Below are 24519 nucleotides of genomic sequence, written 5' to 3'. Positions count from 1 at the left end.
TGGCAGAGCTCACTGTTCTAAAGAATCAGATTGTATTTTAGAATGTACTATTAAAAGGAAACGTAAAAAAGATACCCATTCTACACATGACTTTCCTACACTGCGTTGTGTTGGTAAACCACTAAAGGGCTTGAAGGAATGCTGTTGTCATTGTTTATCATCCTCTTTGATCACTAAATTCTAGAAAAATGATTATTCCTGTATAACCTGTGACCTATAGCGGGCCTTGTAATATCTGTTCATTCACATGGGCATGCTTTTAACATCTAAGAGTCTCAAAAGGTTAAATTTAAATGGTGCTTTAGGTTGACATAGCAGTAAATATAGTTTTGACCGTTTAGAAGAAAGCAGTTAAACATGAGAATACATTAAGTGTATGGATATACCACCTCATTGAAGAATAAGGGTCCATTTATATATACCTTGCAGCTAAATTTTAAAAACCTGCAAGGATTAGTGAGTGTAATATTTATTTAGGTGAAATTTATGTGAAAATAAAAGCAAATATAGAATTTATGTCCTACTTAGTGCATCTGTACATCATGAGTAACATAAAGACTTGCATTGTGCAAAGATTACTATGCACATTTTGATGTTACCACAAAATGCTCTGCCCAAGACAGAAGCAAAAAGATTTGTAATCTTCAAATATTATTGCCTTCATGCTGCTGTTTTCTATTTCCGATAACACCTGTACGACACTGCTACCTAGTTACGCTCTATATTTTATGTTTAATGTGGTAATCTAATTTCCCCTTATTTGCAGTTAGCAAGTCAAAGTAAAAAAAAAAAAATACATTGGAATGCTGCCATGGCACTATTGTTATGGAGCCAGATTTAGTAACTGGTGAGTTGTCTTGATTCTCATCAGACAGGGCTTAGTTCCTGAAGGAGCACAATGATCTTATTATAAGGAGTTTCTCCTGTTATGTAGCCTCCAGAATGCTATTGTGGGATGGTGACGCGGAGAGGCTCCAGAGTTGGGTAAAAAAAAAAAAAAAAAAAAAAAAAAAAAGTATCTTTTGAACTACTATCTAGAAAGTTATATCAAAAACTCTATAAAGTATAATAAAAATTTAAGGATCATTTTGCACACATTTACGAAGGCTTTCTGGGTTACTGTAAATAGAGTGAAAGTTAAGGAAATGTCTTTCATTACAAATGTATAGAATTAGTGAACAGTGGCACAAAACTTGATTTTATGTTTTGAGCTATTCTAATAATTATATATTCCTAGGACATATCACCCAAGTCAAATTTTGTAACTTTAAATAAATGTTTTAACGTAAATTGGACTGCAGAGTAGAGAGGTTAGACTGATAAGTTCTATATCCATGATTAAAGTACTTCTTGATAACTGCTCCTTTGTGAAGGTGGACAAGAAGAGCAATCTCTTGAACTTCTTATGAAATACTGTAATCAGATTTGGTCCATTTGTGATTTGTAACACCAAACTGTTACGCCAGTTAAAAATTAGAGATATGTTGGGGCACCTGGGTAGCTCAGTTGAGCCTCCGACTTCAGGCTCGGTCATGATCTCATTCTTGCTGAGTTTGAGCCTCGTGTCGGGCTCTGTGCTGACAGCTCAGAGCCTGGAGCATGTTTCAGATTCTCTCTCTCTCTCTCTCTCTCTGCCGCTCCCCACCTCATGCTCTGTCTCTCTCTGTCTCAAAAATAAATAAACGTGGGGCGCCTGGGTGGCGCAGTCGGTTAAGCGTCCGACTTCAGCCAGGTCACGATCTCGCGGTCGGTGAGTTCGAGCCCCGCGTCAGGCTCTGGGCTGATGGCTCGGAGCCTGGAGCCTGTTTCCGATTCTGTGTCTCCCTCTCTCTCTGACCCTCCCCCGTTCATGCTCTGTCTCTCTCTGTCCCAAAAATAAATAAAAAACGTTGAAAAAAAAATTAAAAATAAATAAATAAATAAATAAACGTTGGAAAAAAAAATTAAAAAAAAAAATAAATAAAACAGGGGCGCCTGAGTGGCTCAGTCGGTTGAGTGTCCGACTTCGGCTCAGGTCATGATCTCATGGTTCGTGGGTTCGAGCCCTGCGTCGGGCTCTGTGCTGACAGCTCAGAACCTGGAGCCTGCTTTGGATTCTGTGTCTCCCACGCTCTCTGCCCCTCCCCCACTCATGCTCCGTGTCTCTCTCTCTCTCTCTCTCTCTCTCTCTCTCTGTCAAAAATAAACATTAAAAAAATTAATAAATAAAACATTAATATTTAAAAAAAAATCAGAGATAGGTTCCATTAGGAAAAAAAACAATTTTTAATCTAACATATAACACGTTTTTAAAAAGAGGCTTATATTCAAAGGAAGCAATCTATTAAAAAATGAATACATCAAATCTGAAAAATTATTTATCAAATGCTAATATAATTCTAGAAGCCTTTGTTCCAATGACAGTTTTCTTGGGATTATATTCTTTAGCTATGGAAATGTGATCTGTGTATACACCCATGAATCATTCACATTTGCTTCATACAACACACAGTCAAATCAGTATATTGTATAATGGATCTTCTATGATATTTCATGGCCATGGTTAAGCCTATCCATAATTCTCTTGGTTGGTTTTCTTTATTACGGTTCAGTTGTTTGCTTCTTGCTTTATTGGTGAAGGCTGGCCCTGTGTCAGTAGACTTTTTATAGTTCATTATTCTGATATCACTCTTGACCTGTAGTGTTTTTAAATTAATATTTATTGGGGCGCCTGGGTGGCTCAGTCGGTTAAGTGGCCGACTTCGGCTCAGGTCATGATCTCACGGTCCGTGAGTTCAAGCCCCGCGTCGGGCTCTGTGCTGATAGCTCGGAGCCTGGAGCCTGTTTCAGATTCTGTGTCTCCCTCTCTCTGACCCTCCCCTGTTCATGCTCTGTCTCTCTCTGTCTCAAAAATAAATAAACGTTAAAAAAAAATTAAAAAAAATTAATATTTATTGTTAAGAAATGACAAAAAGGGCTTGATCGGCATCTAGAGGTGATGATGGCTTTGTCACAGTGTAGGAAGCAAACACTGGCTCTTAGCTGTGAGTCTTTACAAGAAAGTCTTGGGGCTCCTAGGTGGCTCAGTCAGTTGAGAGTCTAACTCTCTAACTTAATTTTAGTTCAGGTCATGATCTCACAGTTTGTGAGTTCAAGCCCTGTGTCAAGCTCTGCATTCACAGTGCTGAGCCTGCTTGGGATTATATCTCTTCCTCTCTCTCTTCCCTTCCACCTCTCTCTCCCACTCTTTCTCAAAGATAAATAAAGTTAAGAAAAAAGTCTCATGGGCTGTTATAAGAAAGTTTGGGCAACATCAATATTATCTGCTGTATGAAGGATAAAGTGCACTTTTCTAGATGTTTCTACATACTGTTAATGGATTTTTTTTCCTTCACAGAGACTATTTTGGGGTTAAAAATGTGACTCCTTAGTCATGGTCTTATTCTTACATCTCATGTATCTCACATTTCTTTTGGGGGGAATTCTTAATCTGATACAGTTAGATGACATTTTTTTTTAAGATGGGCAAAATACTTTGTATAAAAGCTTTTCTATAGCAATGGTGATTCCTCGTGGAAACTGTTCTAATATACCTTGAATTTAATATTACAACTCACTTTTAAAGGAATCCCAAAAATTTATTTTGGGAAAGAAATTATAAAAACTTTGTGCCAAATTAGTAGTTGGTTTAAAAAAACTGTTTGTAGGATTTACCCTAGCTCGTATTAACAGCTGTAACAGTTGAGGCCAGGTGACAGATAATTTCTTTTTAAGAACATGTTTATTGTCAGGAAAATTGCAAAGTTTCCTTTGTAATTATTCTATCTTTGTTATTTTGGCAGCCTATGAAGTTTTATTGGCATTTACTGAAAAGGTACTTTTTTTTTTTTTGGTGCTAGCCAGCTGGCTTTCTTTTTTTGGGCAAACTTTTCTAGCTCTGGTATTCAGAACATATTTTCAACTTTGATTGTCTACCAGTGGGATCTTTTTGAACAAGGAGACAGGGGCTAATAATAACCAAATTGATCTCCATCATGTCTTCGGTAGGGTGACAACAAAGTGCCACAGGTGTACTTCAGCCACCTGAGTGTTGCTTCCTACTTATCCAGTGTGTTATTTTGATACTGAAGTGTTCAATTTCAGACCATGCAAATTACAGGCTCTTTTCACATATAGCCTGGAAGAAAAATTATGAATGGAAAGTGAGGATTGACTCACCTGAAAGCAAATAGAATTTTCCAAGCAGGGCAGGTTCACCAAATGAAAATGAAATGAGCCTTTCCAGGGGGTACGTACCAGAACAAGTAAAGCACAAACATTTGAAGACATGGAACAATAAGAGAGTTTTATTAGACTTGAGAGGGAGGTGTGCGGGTTTAGAATTTCAGTTGGCTTGGGGGTGGCGTTCATTCTGCAGGCGGAGCACCATTTTTCTTACCTCTGGGCTTATTTAAAGGCTTGTTCAGATCATGCTGATGCATGTGAGATGAATTCTAAATTTAGAATTATATTGCTTTCGTTCTGAATAACATGGTAATAAATTCATTCAAGCAAGTATCTGCATCACTAATTACTTATTTCATTGCTTTTTAAATAGGCAAACTATTTCTGAAGGAATGGTGATTTCTCATGGAAACTGGTTAAAATATTTATACTTTATTGCATAAAAAACTTACTTGTTTGAATACTTGTCCTTAGTGAGTGAAACTTACAGACCTTAGAAACTGCTGGTCTTTTTAGTAATTATTATTCCAAAGTGATGACAGGCATATTAGTAACTGGCAGTGTTCTTTGGCAGTGAGATATTATCTTCATTTGGTCTTTTTACGTTACTATGGTCCATGGAGTAATTAAACTTTTAGGTTAGAGCTTCTATGTTTGTGATTGAATAACAAGGGAAAGTTAAAAGATCACATTTATCACGTCTTGTTAGTAAAATATCTCTGCATGTTAGCCATCCACATTGATTCTTTTCTACTATTATCCGTCTCCTTTTTTGTATCACTTGATGGCAAGTAATAGATTTACCACTTTCCCCCTCCCCCAACCTATTTGTGAGAGATCTATAGAGATAGTCTACTGAGGGTGGCACTCTGGGGTTTGTTCTGGAGAGTGTGGAGGATGCTGGATAGGGGATGCCCACCTTTCACCTTTTCTTCTGATGGGAAGGACCTGTTTTTGTGGTCACGCAGTGGTGAGGACAGAGCACGCTTGGTGTCTGGGTATTATGCAGGGCCCATCTGCCATAGCATTTCTCTAAACTTCTTCATGCTACACTGAGAAACACCAGGCAGTGATGGGATCTTCCAGCCTCTCCTCGGCTAGGAACAGTAATAAGTACTGCCCAGTATTTTCCAAATAATGTTCTCTGTTATTTGAAAGGAATTACAGAATTACTAGGCAGAGAAGCAATACTTATTTTTGTAACTTTGTAGGGCTTAAAGAATATCCATATTAAAGCAAAGTGAAACAGGTTCTCCACAGGAGGTGTTTTCTGTAGGCATATAGGTCATAATTAGGTAATTAATTAAGTAGAGCCGTTTTTGAGAGGTTAGGGATTCGGTTGGGCATCTTGATTCAGACCTTTACTTCCTTTTATTAGATCTGTTTCTCAAATAGCTGCAGCTTGTTCAGGTTTCATTCCTGCCAGCTGGATATGAAGCGCTGTATGTTTGGGCTCACTGTACAGAATTGGTTTCCAAAAAAATAGTGTCGTGCTGCTTTCCATCTACTGGACCAGTAGGGGTAGGAAGATCTGATTTGAAGCCAATGCAAAATGCAAACTGATTCGATTTGGATTGTTCATACATTAGGCCTTCCTTTCTCTGTTCTTGTCCTTTTCCAGATGGAAGGACCAGTTTCCTCCCAGGGCACTTTCTCCTGGCAAGTAGTCTGTGAAGATGAGGATCATTTAGTGCCACAACCGCTCAAGTACTGTTAGAGCAGCATTGGGCTTTAAAATTTAGAGGAATGAATCATTGCATTCTGTACTTGATCTCTTTATATTTCAATTAATGGTGCTTATGATGCTTTTACAATTAGGAATATAACTTTGTCTTTTGATTCTGCTTTGTGCTTTATTAATATAATAACATATTACTGCCATCAGCTGGAAAGTAGGTGGTCTATGAAACACCTTTTAAAACATCAGGCATTTTTAAATGCTAACATATTGCATGTACACTTTTCTGATGTGCATTATGTACACTTCCTTCTTGACTATAGTAGATTACACCTGATTTTGCTTTTTCATGATGAGGAAGGCTCATGATCATAAGTTTCAGTGACCGCTACTGGCTAAAAGGCAATAATGCGCTCCATTATTAATGAGGTGTGTAGAGTTCTGTGTGGACTCAGAATATTATGCCATATGAATTCCTGTATCAAATCCTTGCATTTTCCTCTCCTCTGTGACATTTAGTAAGCAGGTACTCCCACCCAGACTTGAAATTGTCAAGCTCCCAGGAAAGGTTGCCTAGTCTAATGCCTTCATTTTATAGATGGGAATGGAAGCCCAGAAAGGTAGCACAGCTTATCCATTATCACACAACTAGTTACGGGTGAGGTAGCAACTAGGTAGATATTATAGTTGACTTTGAGCAGTGCGGGGTTAGGCATGCTGAGCCCCTGCACAGTGGAAAATTCACGTATAACTTTTGATTTCTCTCAAACTGAACTAATAATAGCCTACTCTTGATTGGAAACCTTAAGTTGTCAGTCGATTAACACATATTTTCAATGTTTTATGTATTGCATACTATCTTCTTACAATAAAGGTAGAGAGAAGAAAGCCTTATTAAGAAAATTGTAAGGAGGAGAAAATACTTTTACACCGCTGTCCTGTATTTGTCAAAAAATCCACATAGAGGTGCACCTGCATAGTTCAAACCTGTATTGTTTGAGGCTCAAGTGTATTTGTTTCCTCATCTGGTGCTCGTTTGACCTGCTGTACTGTGTGCTTTCAGCTTCTGTCAGAATACGTTTTCCTTATAGTCTTCTCCATGTATAAATGTCTTGCTCTTAGTGTGTAGTTGATAGGCACAAAACAAAATTGGGAATAGGATGAGACAGAAAAAGTAGCGAAATAATAGTCTGATGGCTGGAAGTTGGGTGCTTGCAATGTCACTTTACTTCCTGGAGTCTTGGTTCGTCCTCTCTGAAAGGAAGTGGTTGAAATAATAATGGTTATAAGTAACATTTACTGAGTATGTACCATGTTCCAGGTACTATCCTAGGTTTTCAGGTGTTTCACTTTGTGTAATTCTTACATCCACACTGTGAGGAAGGTCTCCTCTAACAGGGAGAAACTGAATCACATAAGCAGTTACTCAGTTTACCAGAAGTCTTTCAGCATGGAAGTAGCAAAGCCAAGATTTAGCTTCCATGCTCTTTACCACCATGCTCTTTAGTTTCTGAATCATCTGTGTGCTCTCTTCTAGATGTTGTGTCCTGTGATTCTGTATTTGAATAATGGCACCGATAGCTGTCATTGAGCACTTACTGTATACTTTACACAGTGTCTCATTTAATCATATCAGCAACTCCATCAGGCAGGTACTGTTATCACCTCATTTTGTTTTATATCAGTGAGGAAACCTAAGCACAGAAAGGTTAAGTGGCTTGCCCATTCTTAGAGCTGGAAAGTGGCAGTAGGAGATTTGAAACTAGGTAGATTTAAGTATCTGTTAGTTCTGCCACTGTGCCTTATTGCCTGAGAACTAGTACTTCAGAGTCTAAGACAGAAGTGATGTGAGTTTTATAATATTTTTGGTGTTTATTTTTACCATTTTGTTGATGTTTGAGGCGCCTGGGTGGCTCAGTCGGTTGAGCCTTCAGCTTCAGCTTGGGTCGTGATCTCACAGTTCATGAGTGCGAGCCCCACATCAGGCTCTGTGCTGACAGCTTGGAGCCTGGAGCCGGCTTGGGATTCTGTGTCTCCCTCTCTCTTCCCATTCCCTGCTCGTGCTCTGTCTCTCTCTGTCTCTCAAAGATGAATAAATGTTAAAAAAATTTTTTTTTAATCTTTTTAATGTTTATCTTTGAGAGAGAGAGAGAGAGAGAGAGAGAGAGAGAGAGAGAGAGCGCGCGCACAAGCAGGGAAGGGGCAGAGAGAGAGAAGGAGGCAGAGAAGCCGACCTGGCTCCAGGGTCTGAGCTGTCAGCACAGGGCCCTATGCGAGGCTCACACTCACGAACTGTGAGATCATGACCTGAGCCGAAGTTGGACACTCAACCGACTGAGCCATGCAGGTGCCCCAATATTTTGGTTGTTTAGAGGTGATGTGTGAGTGTGTGTGTGCATGCATACATGTATGTATACATCCATATGTGGAAACACATGCACTAATGGTTTCTTACCTGTGTGTCATCTAAAAAATAGGTAACTGGTATGCCAAGCATCTAAGTGAGTCAAGTGAATTTAGCACAAGAGCTACTGAGGTGTGGAGTGGTGGGGATAGTGGGGACTGTAGCCAATAGGAAAATGCATATCCCGGCCAAAGGGGCAGCTGATAAGGGTTCAGCCAGGTGCTTTTCAGGCTGGAAAGTGGACTCGAGTGTTGCTGGATATTGTGTTTTTTTTTCCTAGAGAAGTCAGAAATTTGGATTTTTAAACCAGAAAGAGATTTTGAAGCTGATTTTTAAAAGATCACAACAAGAAATGATTTGAAACCATTCCATGAGCCAAATGGAAACATTGGCAACTTCTGGTTTAGATCATCAGGAGTAGATGACTGACCTTCAGATGAGTAAAAGTTGGCTGCATCTCCCTATCAGTGCTATTTTTTGAAGAGAAGCTACACAGGCCCAAACCCAGAACATTTCTCCATTCTATTAAGATGGCATAGTGGCACTCGGCAATGTAGAGAGAGTTGAATTATTAAGTGTACTTTTGAGAAATAACTGTCTTGTGAGGCTGTAACATCATCAGAAGGCTTTACCCTGTAGAGAGCGAGGATTTCTGGCTTCTGACATCTGCACTGTTCTCAGCACTGGTTTCCGAGTCTGTGGACTCTGATTCTGGAATGGGGCCGGGAGGTCCAGAATCACCTTCCAGACCTGTCAAAGTACCTCTCTTTTATTCAGAAGCATCCTTGGCAGGACCACTGAGGAATCTGCAATAGAGTGCACACACTGAGACTGATAAGAGTCGGGTATGTTGGAAAAAAATAGTTTGGTGCCCTTTTCTGAGAAATGCATGGTTTCTCTGAGCTCAGTTCTGGTGTTCAGATTGCCCAGGAAGTTCCTTGCAGGTGCGGAGTGTTAACTTCCGGGAGCGGTGGGAGCAGACTAATGACCATTTGTCTTCCGCTGATAAAACTAGCTCACTGCTTTTTAATCTTTTTACCCGGTTGACTTCCACTTGTGATTCCTTTAGCACAGCGGTTTCTGAGTACAAACACTAGCTCTGTCTTTGAAACTGGATCATACCTAATGTCCTCTATAATTGAAAAATTCTTAGGTTCATAACTAGGGGTGAGAGGTTCCCTTATTTTGCCTTTGAGATTACTACTAAGCAACATTTTACGTATCGCCAAAATAGCGCTAAACGGCAAATTAGGTTTGGGAACTAGCCCAACTGGTGATATTCCTTTAAAAACATTATATCATCTTTTTAAAAAAAATAACTACTCTACTTAAAGAATATTATTGAAGAAAAATAAATATCACCTTGCCGTGCTATGGTCTGAATTCCTGTCTTGAAAATATTACAGCTGAACGTATTTCCAGAAGCTGCAAATAACGGAAAATCGCAAAAACTCGAATCAGGGCCCCTGTCCTTAAATGTGTTTCAGTTTGCATTTTGATAGCAGTTTTGAAATGTTATCGCTTGTTTTGTCACAGACATAATTCACATCTTTCTTCAGGCACTGTAAACAAGAGAAAGGGTTTAATGGCCCCATAAAGGCACTCTGCTGATATCTGAGATTAGGCCCTTTAGTAATGGATGTTGGTGTGTGTATGTGTGAGCGTGTGTGCACACTGCGGGGGTGGGGAGGGCTTAAAAAGAGGTAAATGTACTGGAAGAGAATCTTTGAGAGGCTCAGATGCGGCAGAAGTGCCCTCTGTTTTTCTGTGTGTCTTGGAAGACGGATTTACGGAGCATGTGACAATATTGTCCTTCTTTGTACATAAGCCTTACCCTTTGCTTCTGGAATTTAACTGAGTACTAATTGAGGTCGTTGCCACCCATTTATCACCTGAAATTGAAATGATATTAACTTAAGTGAATGCTTTTCATCTAGTGAGTGTATTCCTAACTACATATATTTATATAAAAACCTGCATGCGTTTTTCATGCCATGCTTGTATCTGGTCTGAAATAATCTAATTTATGTATACCATTTACTTTTTTCCATCTTTACAGAGTGTTTGTTTGTTGTTGTTGTCATTTTTAATTTGCTGCTATGGCCAAGAGCCATAGCCATAATCTACATATTAACAACAATTTGTAGATTGTTGTTTTTGGTTTTTTTTTTTTTTTTTTGAGCATTTTAGTGTCCACACAATGATTTGTTTTGACTTTCTCATTTATATTTTGTAGACAAGTGTAAAAAATTATATGTTATACATATCCGTGGTCTATGTAAATGCCTTAAAATTCCTCAAAGAACATAAATTTGTAGTGTTTTAGAGGCTCAGTGTCATATAATTTTTCATCATCTTGTTTGTGTATGCCCCTGTAAATTGGCTGCATAAGGCTGCATGCTTGGTTTTGAGAGTCAGTGTAAACAAAGCGTTAATAAAGGAAAATCCAATGGCCTTTGTTAACTAATTTACCTAAACCCTATCAGTAGCAGGTGTTCCTGTTCTAGCCATTCATTTTTATGTTTTCTTTCTCCTTTCATTGTAGACCATAATCCAGAACAGGGGTCAGCAAACTTTTTTCTGTGAAGGATCAGACAGTAAATATTTTAGGCTTTGCAGGTCATAGGGTTTGTCACAAATTGTCCATTATAATTCAAAGTAGCCCTAGACTATACCTCAATGATTGGGTGGGCCAGTGTTCCAATAAAACTTCGTTTACCAGAACTGGTGGGAAGCCACGTGTCACCGATGCACTGTAATTTGCCCACCCTTGTTCTGGAACATCATACAGTAGACTATTCTAAAGCAGAAGTTTTGAGCGGATCAGAAATCTCAGCGTCAAAGTCAGGAGACTCTCATAAAGCTTTGTATTCCTAGGTAGTTTTTGTTTAAAAACTACATTTGTGAAAAATTTGTAAAAAAACACACAGATTTGATTTGAAGACATGCTTCTACTTAGTGAAGAAGTAATTAAAAATGTGGTAGGTTTCTCTTTCCAGAGTAATTGTTTTGTACTCACAGAAATTGCTACTCTATTTCACTCTTATGATAAGCGTTGGGAGGAAAGCAGAGTGAAAGGTCAGAGCCAAGGCAACTTATCACTGTAATTATATCCACTGTCCACATATAGAAGGGGACCCATCACTTGTGACATTTTGGTTATCAGACTCTAGGGGAAGCTTTAGATGCTGGATAGCAGCATTTTTCCTCAGTGGAGTATGAGGGGTGTGAATTTTTAAATGCTTTTGGCCACAGTAATAAATTGAAACAAAGTAGAATGCCTAGAAGTAAGCATGAATAGTCTGAGAAGTGTTTTAGATAGAAGTGGCACAAATATATTATTAAGATCATGTATACATAAACATGTATAGCACACACGAGAATTAATCACACTTAAAGGAGACTGGCTAAAGTCTGTATTAGAGAAAACACTTCAAAAAACTAAAGCTCTAATTGGACTTCTATGAGTTCTTGATGGGTAAGACTGTGTCTTATTGTTCGTCTTTGTTCTATAGGTTTATATTCAGTTTCCCTCTCAACACCTGGTGTAGTGTCTGGGCCATAGTAAATGAATGAATGAATGGATAAGGAAACACCTGATAGGCGGTTACCATGGTGCTTATGCATGAAAGAAATCATACTTGTATTTATTCAAAATAAATTTGAATTATATGCTCAAGAGTTCAAAGTTATAGCCAACATTCTAGGCTCTTAATTCTTATCCTGTTGTAAATCAGTCCTAGATCTTTGGATAGGTATTAAGCTTAGCTTTTTTATGCCTTTTGAAAAAATTTTGCACAAGTGGGAGGTATAATAAAGATATTCTTGTCTTGAATGATGAGAATCAAATAGAGTAGGTGACAATTCTTTGAAAACTTGGTAATACTGTGTAAATTTTGAGGGTTTTTAAAAAAGTGTTATAGCAAGTGGTTTTTATCACAGTTCTAAATTCAACCATAGTTCACTAAGTCACCATCTATAGTTAAACATATTATCTTTCTTAAATGTATCAGAAGACATCATCATCTTCACTATAGAAATAGAAACTTAATTTGTAGATTAAACTGTTTATTCTCTGTACTAACATGAAGTAGTCTGTTATAACAAACATGTTCTGTTTTCAATTTAATGGTACAAAAATGTTCCAATGTCAAGATTGTTTAGGAAATTATTCTCCTATGAGTAAATTTTTAAATTCATTATCTTCATCTATAATTGAAGGTGTTGAAATGTAATTTGAATGTAATACATGGTTATGTATCAGCCTTGTTGCGCTTGGAAAGGTGGAGGGCATTTCTGTGCTCCAGTAGAATGATGGCAAGATTTTGCTTTTGTTCTAGAGTGTAGACAGAAATAAACTGGAAGCAAGATGATACCTTGATGTTCATAGTTCTAAAATGAAAACAACTAATGGAGCGTGGGTGGCTCAGTTGGTTAGCGTCCAACTGCAGCTCATGTCATGATTTTGGAGTTTCTGAGTTCGAGCCCTGTGTCGGGCTCTGCTGAGAGTTCAGAGGCTGGAGCCTGGTTTAGATTCTGTCTCTCTCTCTCTCTCTCTGCTTCTCCCTGTCTCATGCGCGCGCTCTCTCTCTCTCTCTCTCTCTCTCTCAAAAGTAAATAAACATTAAAAAAATGAAAAAAATAAAGCAATTATCAATTTATCCAAGACTTTATGATGAATACCATAACTCCGAGTAAACTTTTAAATTAGGAAGTGGTTAAGTTTATTTTGGAAGTGTACTTTTAAAAGTCTTGGTATTTTGGAGCTCTTAAATGTAACCATTAGAAGAACTCAGTCATCATTAGTCAGCCTTAAGATGTGGTTTTAAAGGTCAAGCCTCCATCCAAGAAAAAAATGCAAGATGCATCTCTTGAGTGTTCTTTCTGCTTCTCCTCCTAAAGATCTGGTTGTGCGGAGGAGTTGGGGGCCATAAAGGTTTGCATGGAAATGCGTCTGAGGAGTACCTGAGGAAGGAAGACTTCAGATTTCCTGGATAAATTTCTTAACTGTCCGAAGGCAGGGATAAAAATCTAACTGTCACTTCTTTGTTAATGACATGAAGGAGTTAACTCGCCCGGTTTGATACCCTGGAAGGAGGAAAGATTCACTTTAATTAAAACCGCAAACAATGCAGATGCATGTCGTTCACTGTTTCAGACCCAGTGAGGACAGTACAGTAAGCGAAACGAAATGTACCTAGCAGCCTCGGCAGCAGGCTGGAGCCCTGTTCAGTGAAAGTAATTTAATTAGTGTTGATCATGACTCCAGATGATGGTGATTTGATAAGGAATAATTTAGTACTTAACAGCCTTTTACATGCACCAACTCCATGTGGGAAGGTAAAGCAAATTGCACAAAATGAATGTGCTGCTTTCACTTGTGCCTGTGCCAGTGAGCTGGAAAACTGCCTGTTAGCAGGCGCTCAGACTCTCAGCCCTGTGATGAAATACCCAACACGCTCTCGGCTCAGCCCGCTCGGGTGGGAGTCTCTGTGCTCTCCTTATTTAAGAATAAATAAGAGAAGTCACTTTTGTGATATAGAATCTCTAGGAAGCAGGGAAGTAGAAATGAGGAAAATGAAGTCACATGCGGTTCTTGTGCAAAATGTTGGAGATCATCAGGTTGGCTTCTTTTTTTCCTCACAGCAATTATAAAATAATCCTAGCCAACTCAAATTCATTGGATTACTTATTTGGCTTATGAGTAGAAAAAAAATCACAGTTCCGAGGGCCCATAATGATTAAGAGGCCCACACACGTCGCACGTGTTAGAGACACGTTCATGTTATGGAGTTATGTTAGGAGTAGGGGAGCCCTAAACTTTTGGATGTAGAGAACCCGTGAAAATCCTCAAGTGTGGGCATCTACTGAATAGAAATACTTTGTTAGATCCTTTTCTTTTCTTTTCTTTTCTTTTCTTTTCTTTTCTTTCCTTTCCTTTCCTTTTCTTTTCTTTTCATTTTTTTTTTTTTTTTTTCTCAAGTCTTCTCTAGGATTGGCTTTATTTCAATGCAGCACACAGTGGATCTAGGTATGGCCAAGCATCACAGTGGATTTGAAATTAGCCCAGTTATGAGAATCACCTAGACATTTTTATAAGATACAGAATCCAGATATATATCCCAGCCTCAGTGACTCGTCATTTCTGGGAGTGATATATTAGCTTGCTTAGGGCTGCCATAACAAAGTACCATAAACTGAGTGGCTTAAAAAATAGACATTGATTATCTCACCATTCCGGAGGTTTGAGGTGAAAGATGAAGGTGTTGGTAGGGTTCGTTCTCAGTGCTGTGAGAGAGAAGCTGTTCTATGCCTGTCTCCTGGATTCTGGTGATTTGCTGGCAGTCTTGGCACTCCTTGGCCTGGAGAAGCATCACCTTATCTCTGCCTTCATCTTTATGTGGCCTTGTCCTGCGTGAGGGTCTCTATATCCTAACTCTTCCTTTTTTACAAGGACATGACATGAGTCATATTGGATTAGATTCCACCTAATGACCTCATCTTAGCTAATCTTCTAAGGAAGGTTACACCCTGAGGTGTACTGGGGTTAGGACTTGAACATGAACTTTGGAGGAGGCACAATTCAACCTATAACATATGAGGTGTGGGAAGTAATCCCTGGGTTTTTCAGAAGTACCTCCTAAGTTTAGGGATCAACTTATCTCTTCTCGCATTGTGGGGAGCCTTACATCCTTTCATCTAAAGTCAGTTTAGGAAGGGGTCACGTGGGTGGTCCAGGTGGTTAAGCATTTGACTTCGGCTCAGGTCATGATCTTACAGTTCATGAGTTCAAGCCCCACGTCGGGCTCTATGCTGACAACTCAGAGCCTGGAGCCTGTTTCAGATTCTGTGTCTCCTTCTCTCTCTGGCCCCCCTGACTCACACTCTGTCTCTCTCTCTCAAATAAATAAATAAATAAATAAATAAATAAACATTAAAAAAAATAATAAAGTCAATTTAGGAAGCTCATGGAACCAGTCTGAAAGCAATAGGGCTCCAGACAGTATATCCATTAAGATGGATCCTACTTTTTTTTCTAAGTTGATATCAAGAGACTCTTTGATAGGACGCTACTGTTATGCTAGCAGCCATTCCTGATGGTAGCCCAGACTTGTCATTCCTCGCCTGACTCATTTGGAATGATTTATCCTATGGAGTTAAAAACAAAATCACACATCCAAGATCACATTCTCAGATATCTCTGCTGGAACAGGAGGCCAGACATATTCAAGTATTTTAAGTTGTGTAGCATTGCTTGACACCTCTCATATTTTTTAACCTTTTAATTGAGATATGCATTCATTATGATGTAAAATTTTAACTGCACAGTTTGGTGAATTTTACATATGTATCTATTCTTATAAGTACCAATCCGTGCAACATATAAAATATTCCCAGCACTGTGGCAGATTACTAGTGCCCTTTATTGGTAATTAACATTTCTATCCACCAATAGAAGGGAATTCTTTCACTATCAGTTAATTAGGTCTATTCTTGAAATTCCTTTGCTACATACTCTTTTGTGCTTGACTTCTTTTATACACCTTCACATCTAGGAGACCATCTATATTTCTGTATGTGTCAGTTATTTGTTCTTTGTTGTTCCTGCATGGTATTTCATTGTATGAATATCCCATGAATTATTTATCCATTTTCTTGCTACTGAACATTTGAATTTTCCAAAGTTTGCTATCTTGAATAAAGATGCCATGAACATTTTTACACATATCAGTTGGTGAACATATGCAGTGCCTTCTCTTGGGTATACACCTAAGAGTGAAATTACTGGGTCCCGGGTAAATTTATGTTGAAGCATTAGGGGATACTGCCAAAACATTTGCCAAAGCGTTTATATCAATTTGTACTGTCAGAAGCTTATATAAAAGTTTCTGTTGCTCTAGGTCTTCTTCAAAACTTGATAATGTCCGGGCACAGCGTCTGGCTCTTGCTTTTGGCTTAGGTCATGATCTGGTTGGGCTCTGCACTGAGAGCATGGAGCCTGCTTGGGATCCTCTGTCTCCCTGTCTCTCTGTCCCTTCCCTGCTCATGCTCTCTCTCTCTGTGTCTCTCTGTCTCTCTCAAAATAAATAAATAAACTTAAAAAAACTTGGTAATGTCAATCTTTTGCAGCTTAGTCATTCTAGTGTGTGTATGATAATTTCATATGGTTTCATTTGTTATTTTGCTCATAAGTAAAGATGTTGAATGCCTTTTTTATATGCTTTTTGTTGTTCATTTGTTTGTTTTACCATTTGGATGTCTTCTTTTTTGGACTGCCTGTTCAATGCTTTTGCCCATTTTTAATTGGGTCATTTGTTTGGTCTTACTTGTAACGAATCTTATTACGAGCTTTTTGTCAGATCTTTCTATTGAAAACATCTTCTTGGAACCTGTAGCTTACTTTGTAATCTTTTAATAATGTTTTGATGACGAGAAGTTCTTAATTTCAGTGAAGAAAACTTTGTAGGTTATTTTCTTTTATGGTTGATGCTTTTAGTGTCCTGTTCATTAACCTTATCCTCCCTCAAAGTCCCAAAGATTTTTAAAATATACTAGTATTGAATATAGTAGTCTCTGATATATCTGATATTTTGATAAATACATTGAACTGTGCATACTACATATTTATTCTCGAGGCCTCACGTATTTTTATTCATATGAATTATATCTGATTTCTCAGGTATGAATATTTGGTACTGCTCTGAATGTGACAAATAGAGTTCCTGATGTGTTACTACTCCTTTTTTCTTAGGAGAATGTAAAACCCAATACACAATCCCAAGTACTAAATTTGGCGATACACATTTTACTGTATATGTTCAAAGTAGTAATAAATTGTTGAAACCTGTTTGTTAAGAATGCAACAAATGTATGGTTAATGGTTGCATCATACAATATTTGTCATTCTGAAAAGTAGCACATAGACACAAACACAGGCAAAGAATTTTCTTATACAGTGTTACTTTAAATTTTTAGATTTTTTTCGTGTTTAAAGAAGTTTTTGTGCAAATTTAGGACTTAGTTAAAAGTAAAGAGAATAATATAATGAACTCCCACCTACCCATCATGCAGCTTTTAACATTTATCAACATTTTTCTAATTTGATTCATTCCTCATACATCATTTTTTCTAGACTATTTTAAAGAAAATCCCAGACATATTATTTTCTGTAAATACTTTATGAATCTCTCACATTAAATTTTTTGTGTTTATCTGCCATTGCATTAGCACATCCAATAAAATTAATGATAATTTCTTAAATATCTAATACCTAGTCCATTTTCAGATGACTTATTTGTCTCCAAGCTAGTTGCCTTTTTATAGATGTTCTTTTCAAATTAGAATCCTAACAAATCCTCATGTTCTTAAATGTCTTCTATCTGAATGGTTAATAGATTATAACCCTCTGACTTCATAAAGTTAATGAACATGAGTACTCTTGACATTTGAAAATGCACGTAATTTCTCCTTTGTTTCTATTCCTCTACTCTCTACATTGAATAGGCATATTAAACTCACAGCACATCAAGAAAAAACTTTGAAATAGACCTCCCAGTGAAATTATTTTATTACTATTTGTTAAGTTTTTCTTAGACAGCTAATTTAGGTGAAGTTATTTATTTCTTTGGCAAATGTATATTCCACAATGTTTCAGGTGGTTCTTGAGCCACCACTGAAGATTTCTGTCAAAATTATGTACATATCCAAACAAACAGCATGTATTTGCCCATAGCTTGATAGTTCTTGGTATCAAATTGTTGTTAAATTATATGTGACATTCAAACAAGTGCACATTTATAATGCTGTAATGTTACAATCAAGATTGAATGGCGTCATAAACCATGAAGTTTCTCTTGTCATATCATGTCTTCATAGAAACAGACTTAATAATTTGTAATGTTTCTTTATTTATTTGGTGAGCTAGAGAGAGTATGCATGCACATGCATGAGCTGGGGGGGCGGGGGCGGCGTGCCGCAGAGAGAGAGGGAAACAGAAAATCCCAAGCAAGTTCCACGTGTAGCATGGAGCCTGACACAGGGTTTGAAATAGGGCTTGATTTCATGACTGTGAGATTAGGACCTGAGACAAATTCAAGAGTGGATACTTCCCTGACTGAACCATCCCAGTATATTGTGTTTTAATTCAAATTCTCATTTGAGTTACAATAAATCTCTAGAATGTGTGTTTTCTTGTGTTTATCCTTAATTAGTCATATTTGTGCATATTGTATATGAAAATAAAATCCTTTTATCTTTTTACTAATTTTTCATTTATTACTAACACTTTAATTATTCTAATAGGATCTCCAATTTTCAATTTCATATACAAGAATAAAAATATATATAGTGTTACTTGTTTATTGGCTTTAAAGCTATGATTCTTCCCACACAACATATTTCCTCTAGAGTTCATATTTTATAGGATCCTTGTAATACATTAAGCATTGATGAATATAAGTATAACCATTAAGTCATACAAAAAAGGAGACAATATCATTAGATATAGAAGAATTATTTTATGGTAGATTGCATGTGAAAAATAATTTTCAGATATTTTTCCCATTTTATCTTCCTACTCTGGTAAGCATATAGGCAGGTACTTTTACCTTTATTTTATAAATGAACATTGGCCTCAAAGGTGGTGAAATTTTGCCCAAACTATCATCAGTTACCATGGGACCTGCACTTGGATTTTCTTTCTTCCACTCTAGTTATCATTCCATTAAACCAATATTATTGATGGGTTTGAGATATTTTCCTTTCAGTAATGCTTAAAATTATGTTCCTGTCTTCACTTAATTCTTGGATAACCAGTTGTGTTTTTTCTTCTTTAATCACTAGAAATTTCTTGGCAATGTTTTTAAAACTTTCTGAAAACTGAGCTTCTAGTGTTGTTAATATCAGTTAAGTAAATTATAATTGATTCACTTGAAGTAATGAAAGAGAGTTCAAGCATGCATTCTGTTATACAGTAAAAGCAGAAAAAGAGTATACAGAGATTCTCTATAATCTTTTCATCCATGAAATTCATTAAATGTGATTTTTCTTTGTTATGTAAGTTAATATGAAATGTTAAGGTCATTTCAACCAAGAGAAGTAGAACAGATTACTGTACTTAATTTCTAACTGGGCTTCATTTTTGTGGGTATTTTTGTTTTGTTTTCTAGTGGCTTTTCATGGCCTACCACTGAAAATCAAGAAAGAACCCCACAGTCCATGTTCAGAACTCGGTTCTGCCTGCAGTCAAGAACAGCCCTTTAAATTCAGCTATGGAGAAAAGTGCCTGTATAATGTCAGGTAAAGCAATCAGGTGTATTTATATATAGAGAGAGGGTGGTGGTTCTTACTAAAACAAAAAGTCCAGAAAAATATAAAGTCTCAGATTATATTTTATGAGTTCTATCTTCAGCATGTAACAAAGCTAATTAGGTAATGTGTTTAGCAGAACTCTGAAGAACTGTATACCATCTGATCACACACTTGGAGAATCATTTTAAAGCAATAATTTTCATCCACATCGTTAGTTGTTTTTCTGCTGTAGCGATGCATCCTGGGTTTGAAAAGAGGGTCTTACTTGGTGTGAACAGCTATTGAAAGTTCTCATTAGAATGAATGCATTATGCACTTTAGATAGAGTCTGTAGGAAAAAAAAAAAGGAAACATTTGGCAGGTGTGAGCAGTACATTAGTTACTGACAGGCTTTGCAGATGATCTATAAGATGTGTTCATGGAGAATTGCAATAAAGTTAGAATTTTATAAGGCTCAGCACAGGCTATTATCTATTAAAAAGCCAGTTGTTCTTTTTGATGATAGTAAAGGGTGGAGCAGTAAAATTACTTTGTTCATTTGTTGGAAGATTTCATAACATATATGTTCATTAAAAACCCTTCACAGTAAATTGCATTCTGTTACTTTTCATATTGGCCTCTAATTGCATAAGGAAAAGTTGGCACTGTCTATTGAGTATCATTATTCTCAATTACAGTAGATACTTACTTCTTAAAAGGAGTTCATTTGGAAAGTTACAAAAAAGGATTACAAATATTTGTAGTTATAGAAGTTACATAGATTCAGGTTCAAAATACATAGGATCCAAAGGAGCCTTCTCTATTCTCATATAGTCGCAACATGTAATGTTATATCCAAGATATATAAAATTCAAGAAACTCAGATTTGTGCAGTCTGATGGCAGCTGACCAATGTTGGGATATTCTCTTGCTGTTTGTTCTTGCAAACTTGTCTCTTATGTCTGTTTTTCTAGGAGGATCACCAGAGCCTGAAATTATGAGCCAGCTCACTTGAAACTGCAAAACTTTTATTAAAAAAAATCTCATAGAAGGCATTAGAGCTTACCGAGTTCAGTTAAAATAATATTGATCAATCTGAATTTTATTTATAGTGTTTTTTAATTTTTGCATTTTCTCTTTAAGAGTGCTACATTTTCACAGAATAATTACTTAGTGTAATGAAGAATTTTAAGTTAATGGACCAGGTAGATATAGAATTGTTGTTCCATTTCAGCGTTGATCACAGGTGTGGCTATGAAATAATTACTGCTTTGTATGACATATCTGACTTTCATAAATTAATAGTAAATGAGTCACATGAATATTTTCGGGTTTCTCTTGGGGACCAATAATTTCCACAGTGATTTATAGATTAAATTCTAGTACCTCCATTTCCATATGAACAATGTAATTCAATACAGTATTTTGTGGGGGGAAAAAGAAGCGTCCTAGGGCAGAGGGTGTGTCAGTTTTTTCTTTACATGGGAATGGGACAGGCAAACTAGTTTGTAAAAGAAGTCGTTTCTCATTCAGAAATATTGGTAAAGGGTATAGGTAGAAACAAACATAATACGAGTCCTGTTGACTTTGCTTTAAAACCACCAGTGGGCTTATACAGCACACCCTCCTACACTTTTATGAAGTGTTTTTGTGCTTGGCTATAATTCTGTGTACAGATGTATCGACTGAATAAACTATTACATAAGTTAATCCAAAAAGAATGTTTCTTTTTAAAAAAGGAAAAACTATGTCTTGATGATCACTATTTTGAAAGAAAAATATTATTTTAGCCTCAAACTGTCTTCCTTATTCAGAAATTTAAGTAAAGTTTATTTTTGTTTATTTTGAAAGAGAGAGAGAGAGAGAGAGAGCGAGAGCATGCGTGCGTGCAATTAGGGGAGGGGCAGAGAAAGGGAGACAGAATCCCAAGTAGGGATGTGGGCCTCAAACTAAGGAACCCTAAGATCGTGACTTGAGCAGAAGTCAAGAGTTGGATGCTCAGCCAACTGAGCCACACAGGTGCCCCATATCAGAGACATTTTAATTTGCCTCATTACTCTTTATTATCCCATGTGAGGAAGTAAATGTCAGGTATCATTTATTTTATATATAAGAAAAATGAAAATAAGGCAAAGGCATTGTCTTCTTAAATTATACCCAAAATAAAGGCAAGCCAGGAATGGTCTCCATCTTACGAAATTGAAGTTAGTTTCTTGTTCTAAAATCTTACGTAAATATGGAACAGTGACAATATCAGAAACATGCCACGATTTAGGAAAGATCTATCCAACTTGCTCAAGCATTAATTCCACTGCTCTCGTAGTGCTTTTCTATATACTAGGTTATTTGTGTAAGTATTAAAATACACATTTTATATTTATGCTGATACTAAGTTATGTATTATTATCCTATTTTCTCTTTAAGTGTGTGGTGATTCTGAAGATTATGTGTTTTAGGATGACAAAAATTAACACATGTTAAATTCTCACTTCCTTATGACTTGAGCCTAACATATATATATTGAGCCTAATACATATATTATATATATATATATATATATATATATATAATATATATATATTTCTTCTTTTCTTGGGTTGGAAGGAAAAGTGTTTAATCACTCCAAGGAAACCAATGTTCTCTTTTCTTTTGTTCCTTGGGTAGTGCCTATGATCAGAAGCCACAAGTGGGAATGAGGCCCTCCAACCCCCCAACTCCATCCAGCACCCCAGTGTCCCCACTACATCATGCGTCTCCAAACTCCACTCACACTCCAAAACCTGACCGCACCTTCCCAGCTCACCTCCCTCCATCGCAGACCATACAAGATAGCAGCTACCCCATGGACCACAGGTAAAACTGCAAATACTGTATATATATTGTTTAATGTTTTGAGCATCTTGGAGGCAATTTCTATCACCAATTCCTAAGACCTATGGTAGATTTAAGGTGAGCATATTAATTTTGCACATCTTTGCAAAATATTTTTAGAAAGAGCTTGCTCTGTCTATAGTTAGAAATAATTTGTGGAGAAGGTCATTTATAAACATTCCTTTTATAAACATTTAAATTGGTTGCTAAAGTGGAAAATTAATCTATATACTGACATTTGAACATTTCCCTTTCGCTTTGCCTGAATTAAATTGCCTCACTTAAACTTTAAATCAGATCATCCCATTTTTATGAGCATATGTGTGTACTTGTTCTATAAAGTTAGGAGACTAATTTTAGTAGGTGGCTTATGGAATTAGGTTCTTTACCTTAGATTGAATGGTTTAGCTGTACATAGTTTTGCAGAATAGAACTTATTTGATTAAAACTATTTTCCATCCTTTGCAAGTGATGAATATTTAATGCCGGTAGGTGCCTGACCCTGGACCCTGAGAATACAAAGTAAAGAGATAGAGACTGAATTATTATTTCTTAGAAAGAAGACAAGAACCAGAGTGTGGAGCTAGGGAGGATGCCATGGTGGACATTCTGAACTCCTAGAGATACATACACATTCAAATAAAATACAGGAGTACCTTTGTACTTTTAATAATAGAGCTTAAAACACAGGTTGATACTATATAGCATCCATCGTTTCCTTTCTACCTTGTAATTATAGAGAGCCGATGGTGTGCAGGGAAATGTTTAACAACAGGCTTAATGGGAGAAAAACCAGAAGGCCCCATCTGTAGCATTTGATGAATCTGTGATATAAATGTTCCAACTGTAAGCCATCATTGTGACAGCCGTAAACACAGAGTCAGAATCGCGTAGAAGCAGACCTTTACATAGTATCTCTACCCTAAAGATAAAATAGACATAACCTCCAGGACATAATTAGTAACAAGACAGAGTGAAACAATTAGCAAGAGATGCATTTTGAATACTTCTTGCCTTTGTTTTTAATCGGATTTTTTAAAAAGTTATAAATTTACATCATTTAATGCTTAAGTATCCTGTGTTTAACAATCGGCTCACAGTATTTCTGAAAATTTAACAATAAGCCAGTGCAAACTGGCTGTGACACACCGTTACAAAAATAACTCAGCTGAAGGAATCCTCTAGATCAGCAGAGGAAACCAGAAGATGTGTCACTGGCAACTTTCAGAGGATAAGGGAATACTCACTCAGATCAGCTTTTTATAGGTTATTTAATGTGACTCAATCTCAAATTCAGTTCAATCTTTTTTGGGATGATGGATAAGATGAAAGCATTCTTTATAGTGTGAAACGAAGCCACATCTTTTCTACCTTTGTTTCCATCACTAAGCCCTCTTGTGCTCTAGTTATGAAATGCTTCCTATGATCTTTCCCTTCTCACTCCGTAGACTCGAGACCTTGTCAGAGCGTAATGGTATGTGCATCTGTGTAAACAGTTTGGTAAATACAGATGAAAGAAATCTTATTGCAGGGTGGGCCATTGAACAGATGCACATTGTGCAGGACTGAAAGGGAGAAAGAGTACAAACAAGAAAAGCAAGTTTTATTTTGTCCACTTCTGTTGACTTCCCAGAGTTCTCGACACTCGAGGCTCTCACACTTTGAATGAGTGCCAGCATCAGAGATCGTGTCGTTGGCTGTTTGTGCGGAGTAGTTATTTCTTAGGGAAGGTGACTGCTAAACAAGCAGGATGCCTGTGTTTAGGTGACCTAACTCGGAATGGTTTAGCCAAATCCATTTTAGTTTCTCTACTTGAAGTCAAATATCTGAGACTGAGAACAGCCGGCCCGGAACTATAAGAGGGAAGCTCGGGGTCTTTTCCCACTGCCCCCCCACTGAGTTTTGAGGACAGCACCAGCTGGCCAATCCCAGGAAAATCTCTGGAGCCGTATGTTTCTGAGGAGGATTTCTTGGAGGGTTCTAGCCAACAAATGACAGTCCCTTGGTTATAAATGGCAGATTTGCTCTGGAAACAGATCCTTTCTCCAAATAGCCCCCTCCAGGCCGGGCACCC

The 24519-nt window shown here is 37.2% G+C and overlaps 1 protein-coding gene across 8 annotated transcripts in view; it reads left to right on the top strand.

The window, feature by feature from the left end:
- ETV1 (ETS variant transcription factor 1) overlaps window positions 1-24519 on the top strand; it is a 93272-nt gene that overhangs the window by 30406 nt on the left and 38347 nt on the right. For all 8 annotated transcript variants that reach the window (XM_081795045.1, XM_081795042.1, XM_081795043.1 and 5 more), the window contains 2 exons: window positions 19454-19583; window positions 22239-22427. In XM_081795045.1, coding sequence (XP_081651171.1) covers window positions 19454-19583; window positions 22239-22427 — 319 coding nt within the window. The remainder of the gene's footprint in view (window positions 1-19453; window positions 19584-22238; window positions 22428-24519) is intronic.

Source organism: Panthera onca, chromosome A2, assembly GCF_046562875.1.
Source record: "Panthera onca isolate mPanOnc1 chromosome A2, mPanOnc1 haplotype 2, whole genome shotgun sequence".
Lineage (NCBI taxonomy): Eukaryota > Metazoa > Chordata > Mammalia > Carnivora > Felidae > Panthera > Panthera onca.
The sequence above is the reverse complement of the archived record's forward strand: the minus strand, read 5'-3'. Positions and strand labels throughout refer to the sequence as shown.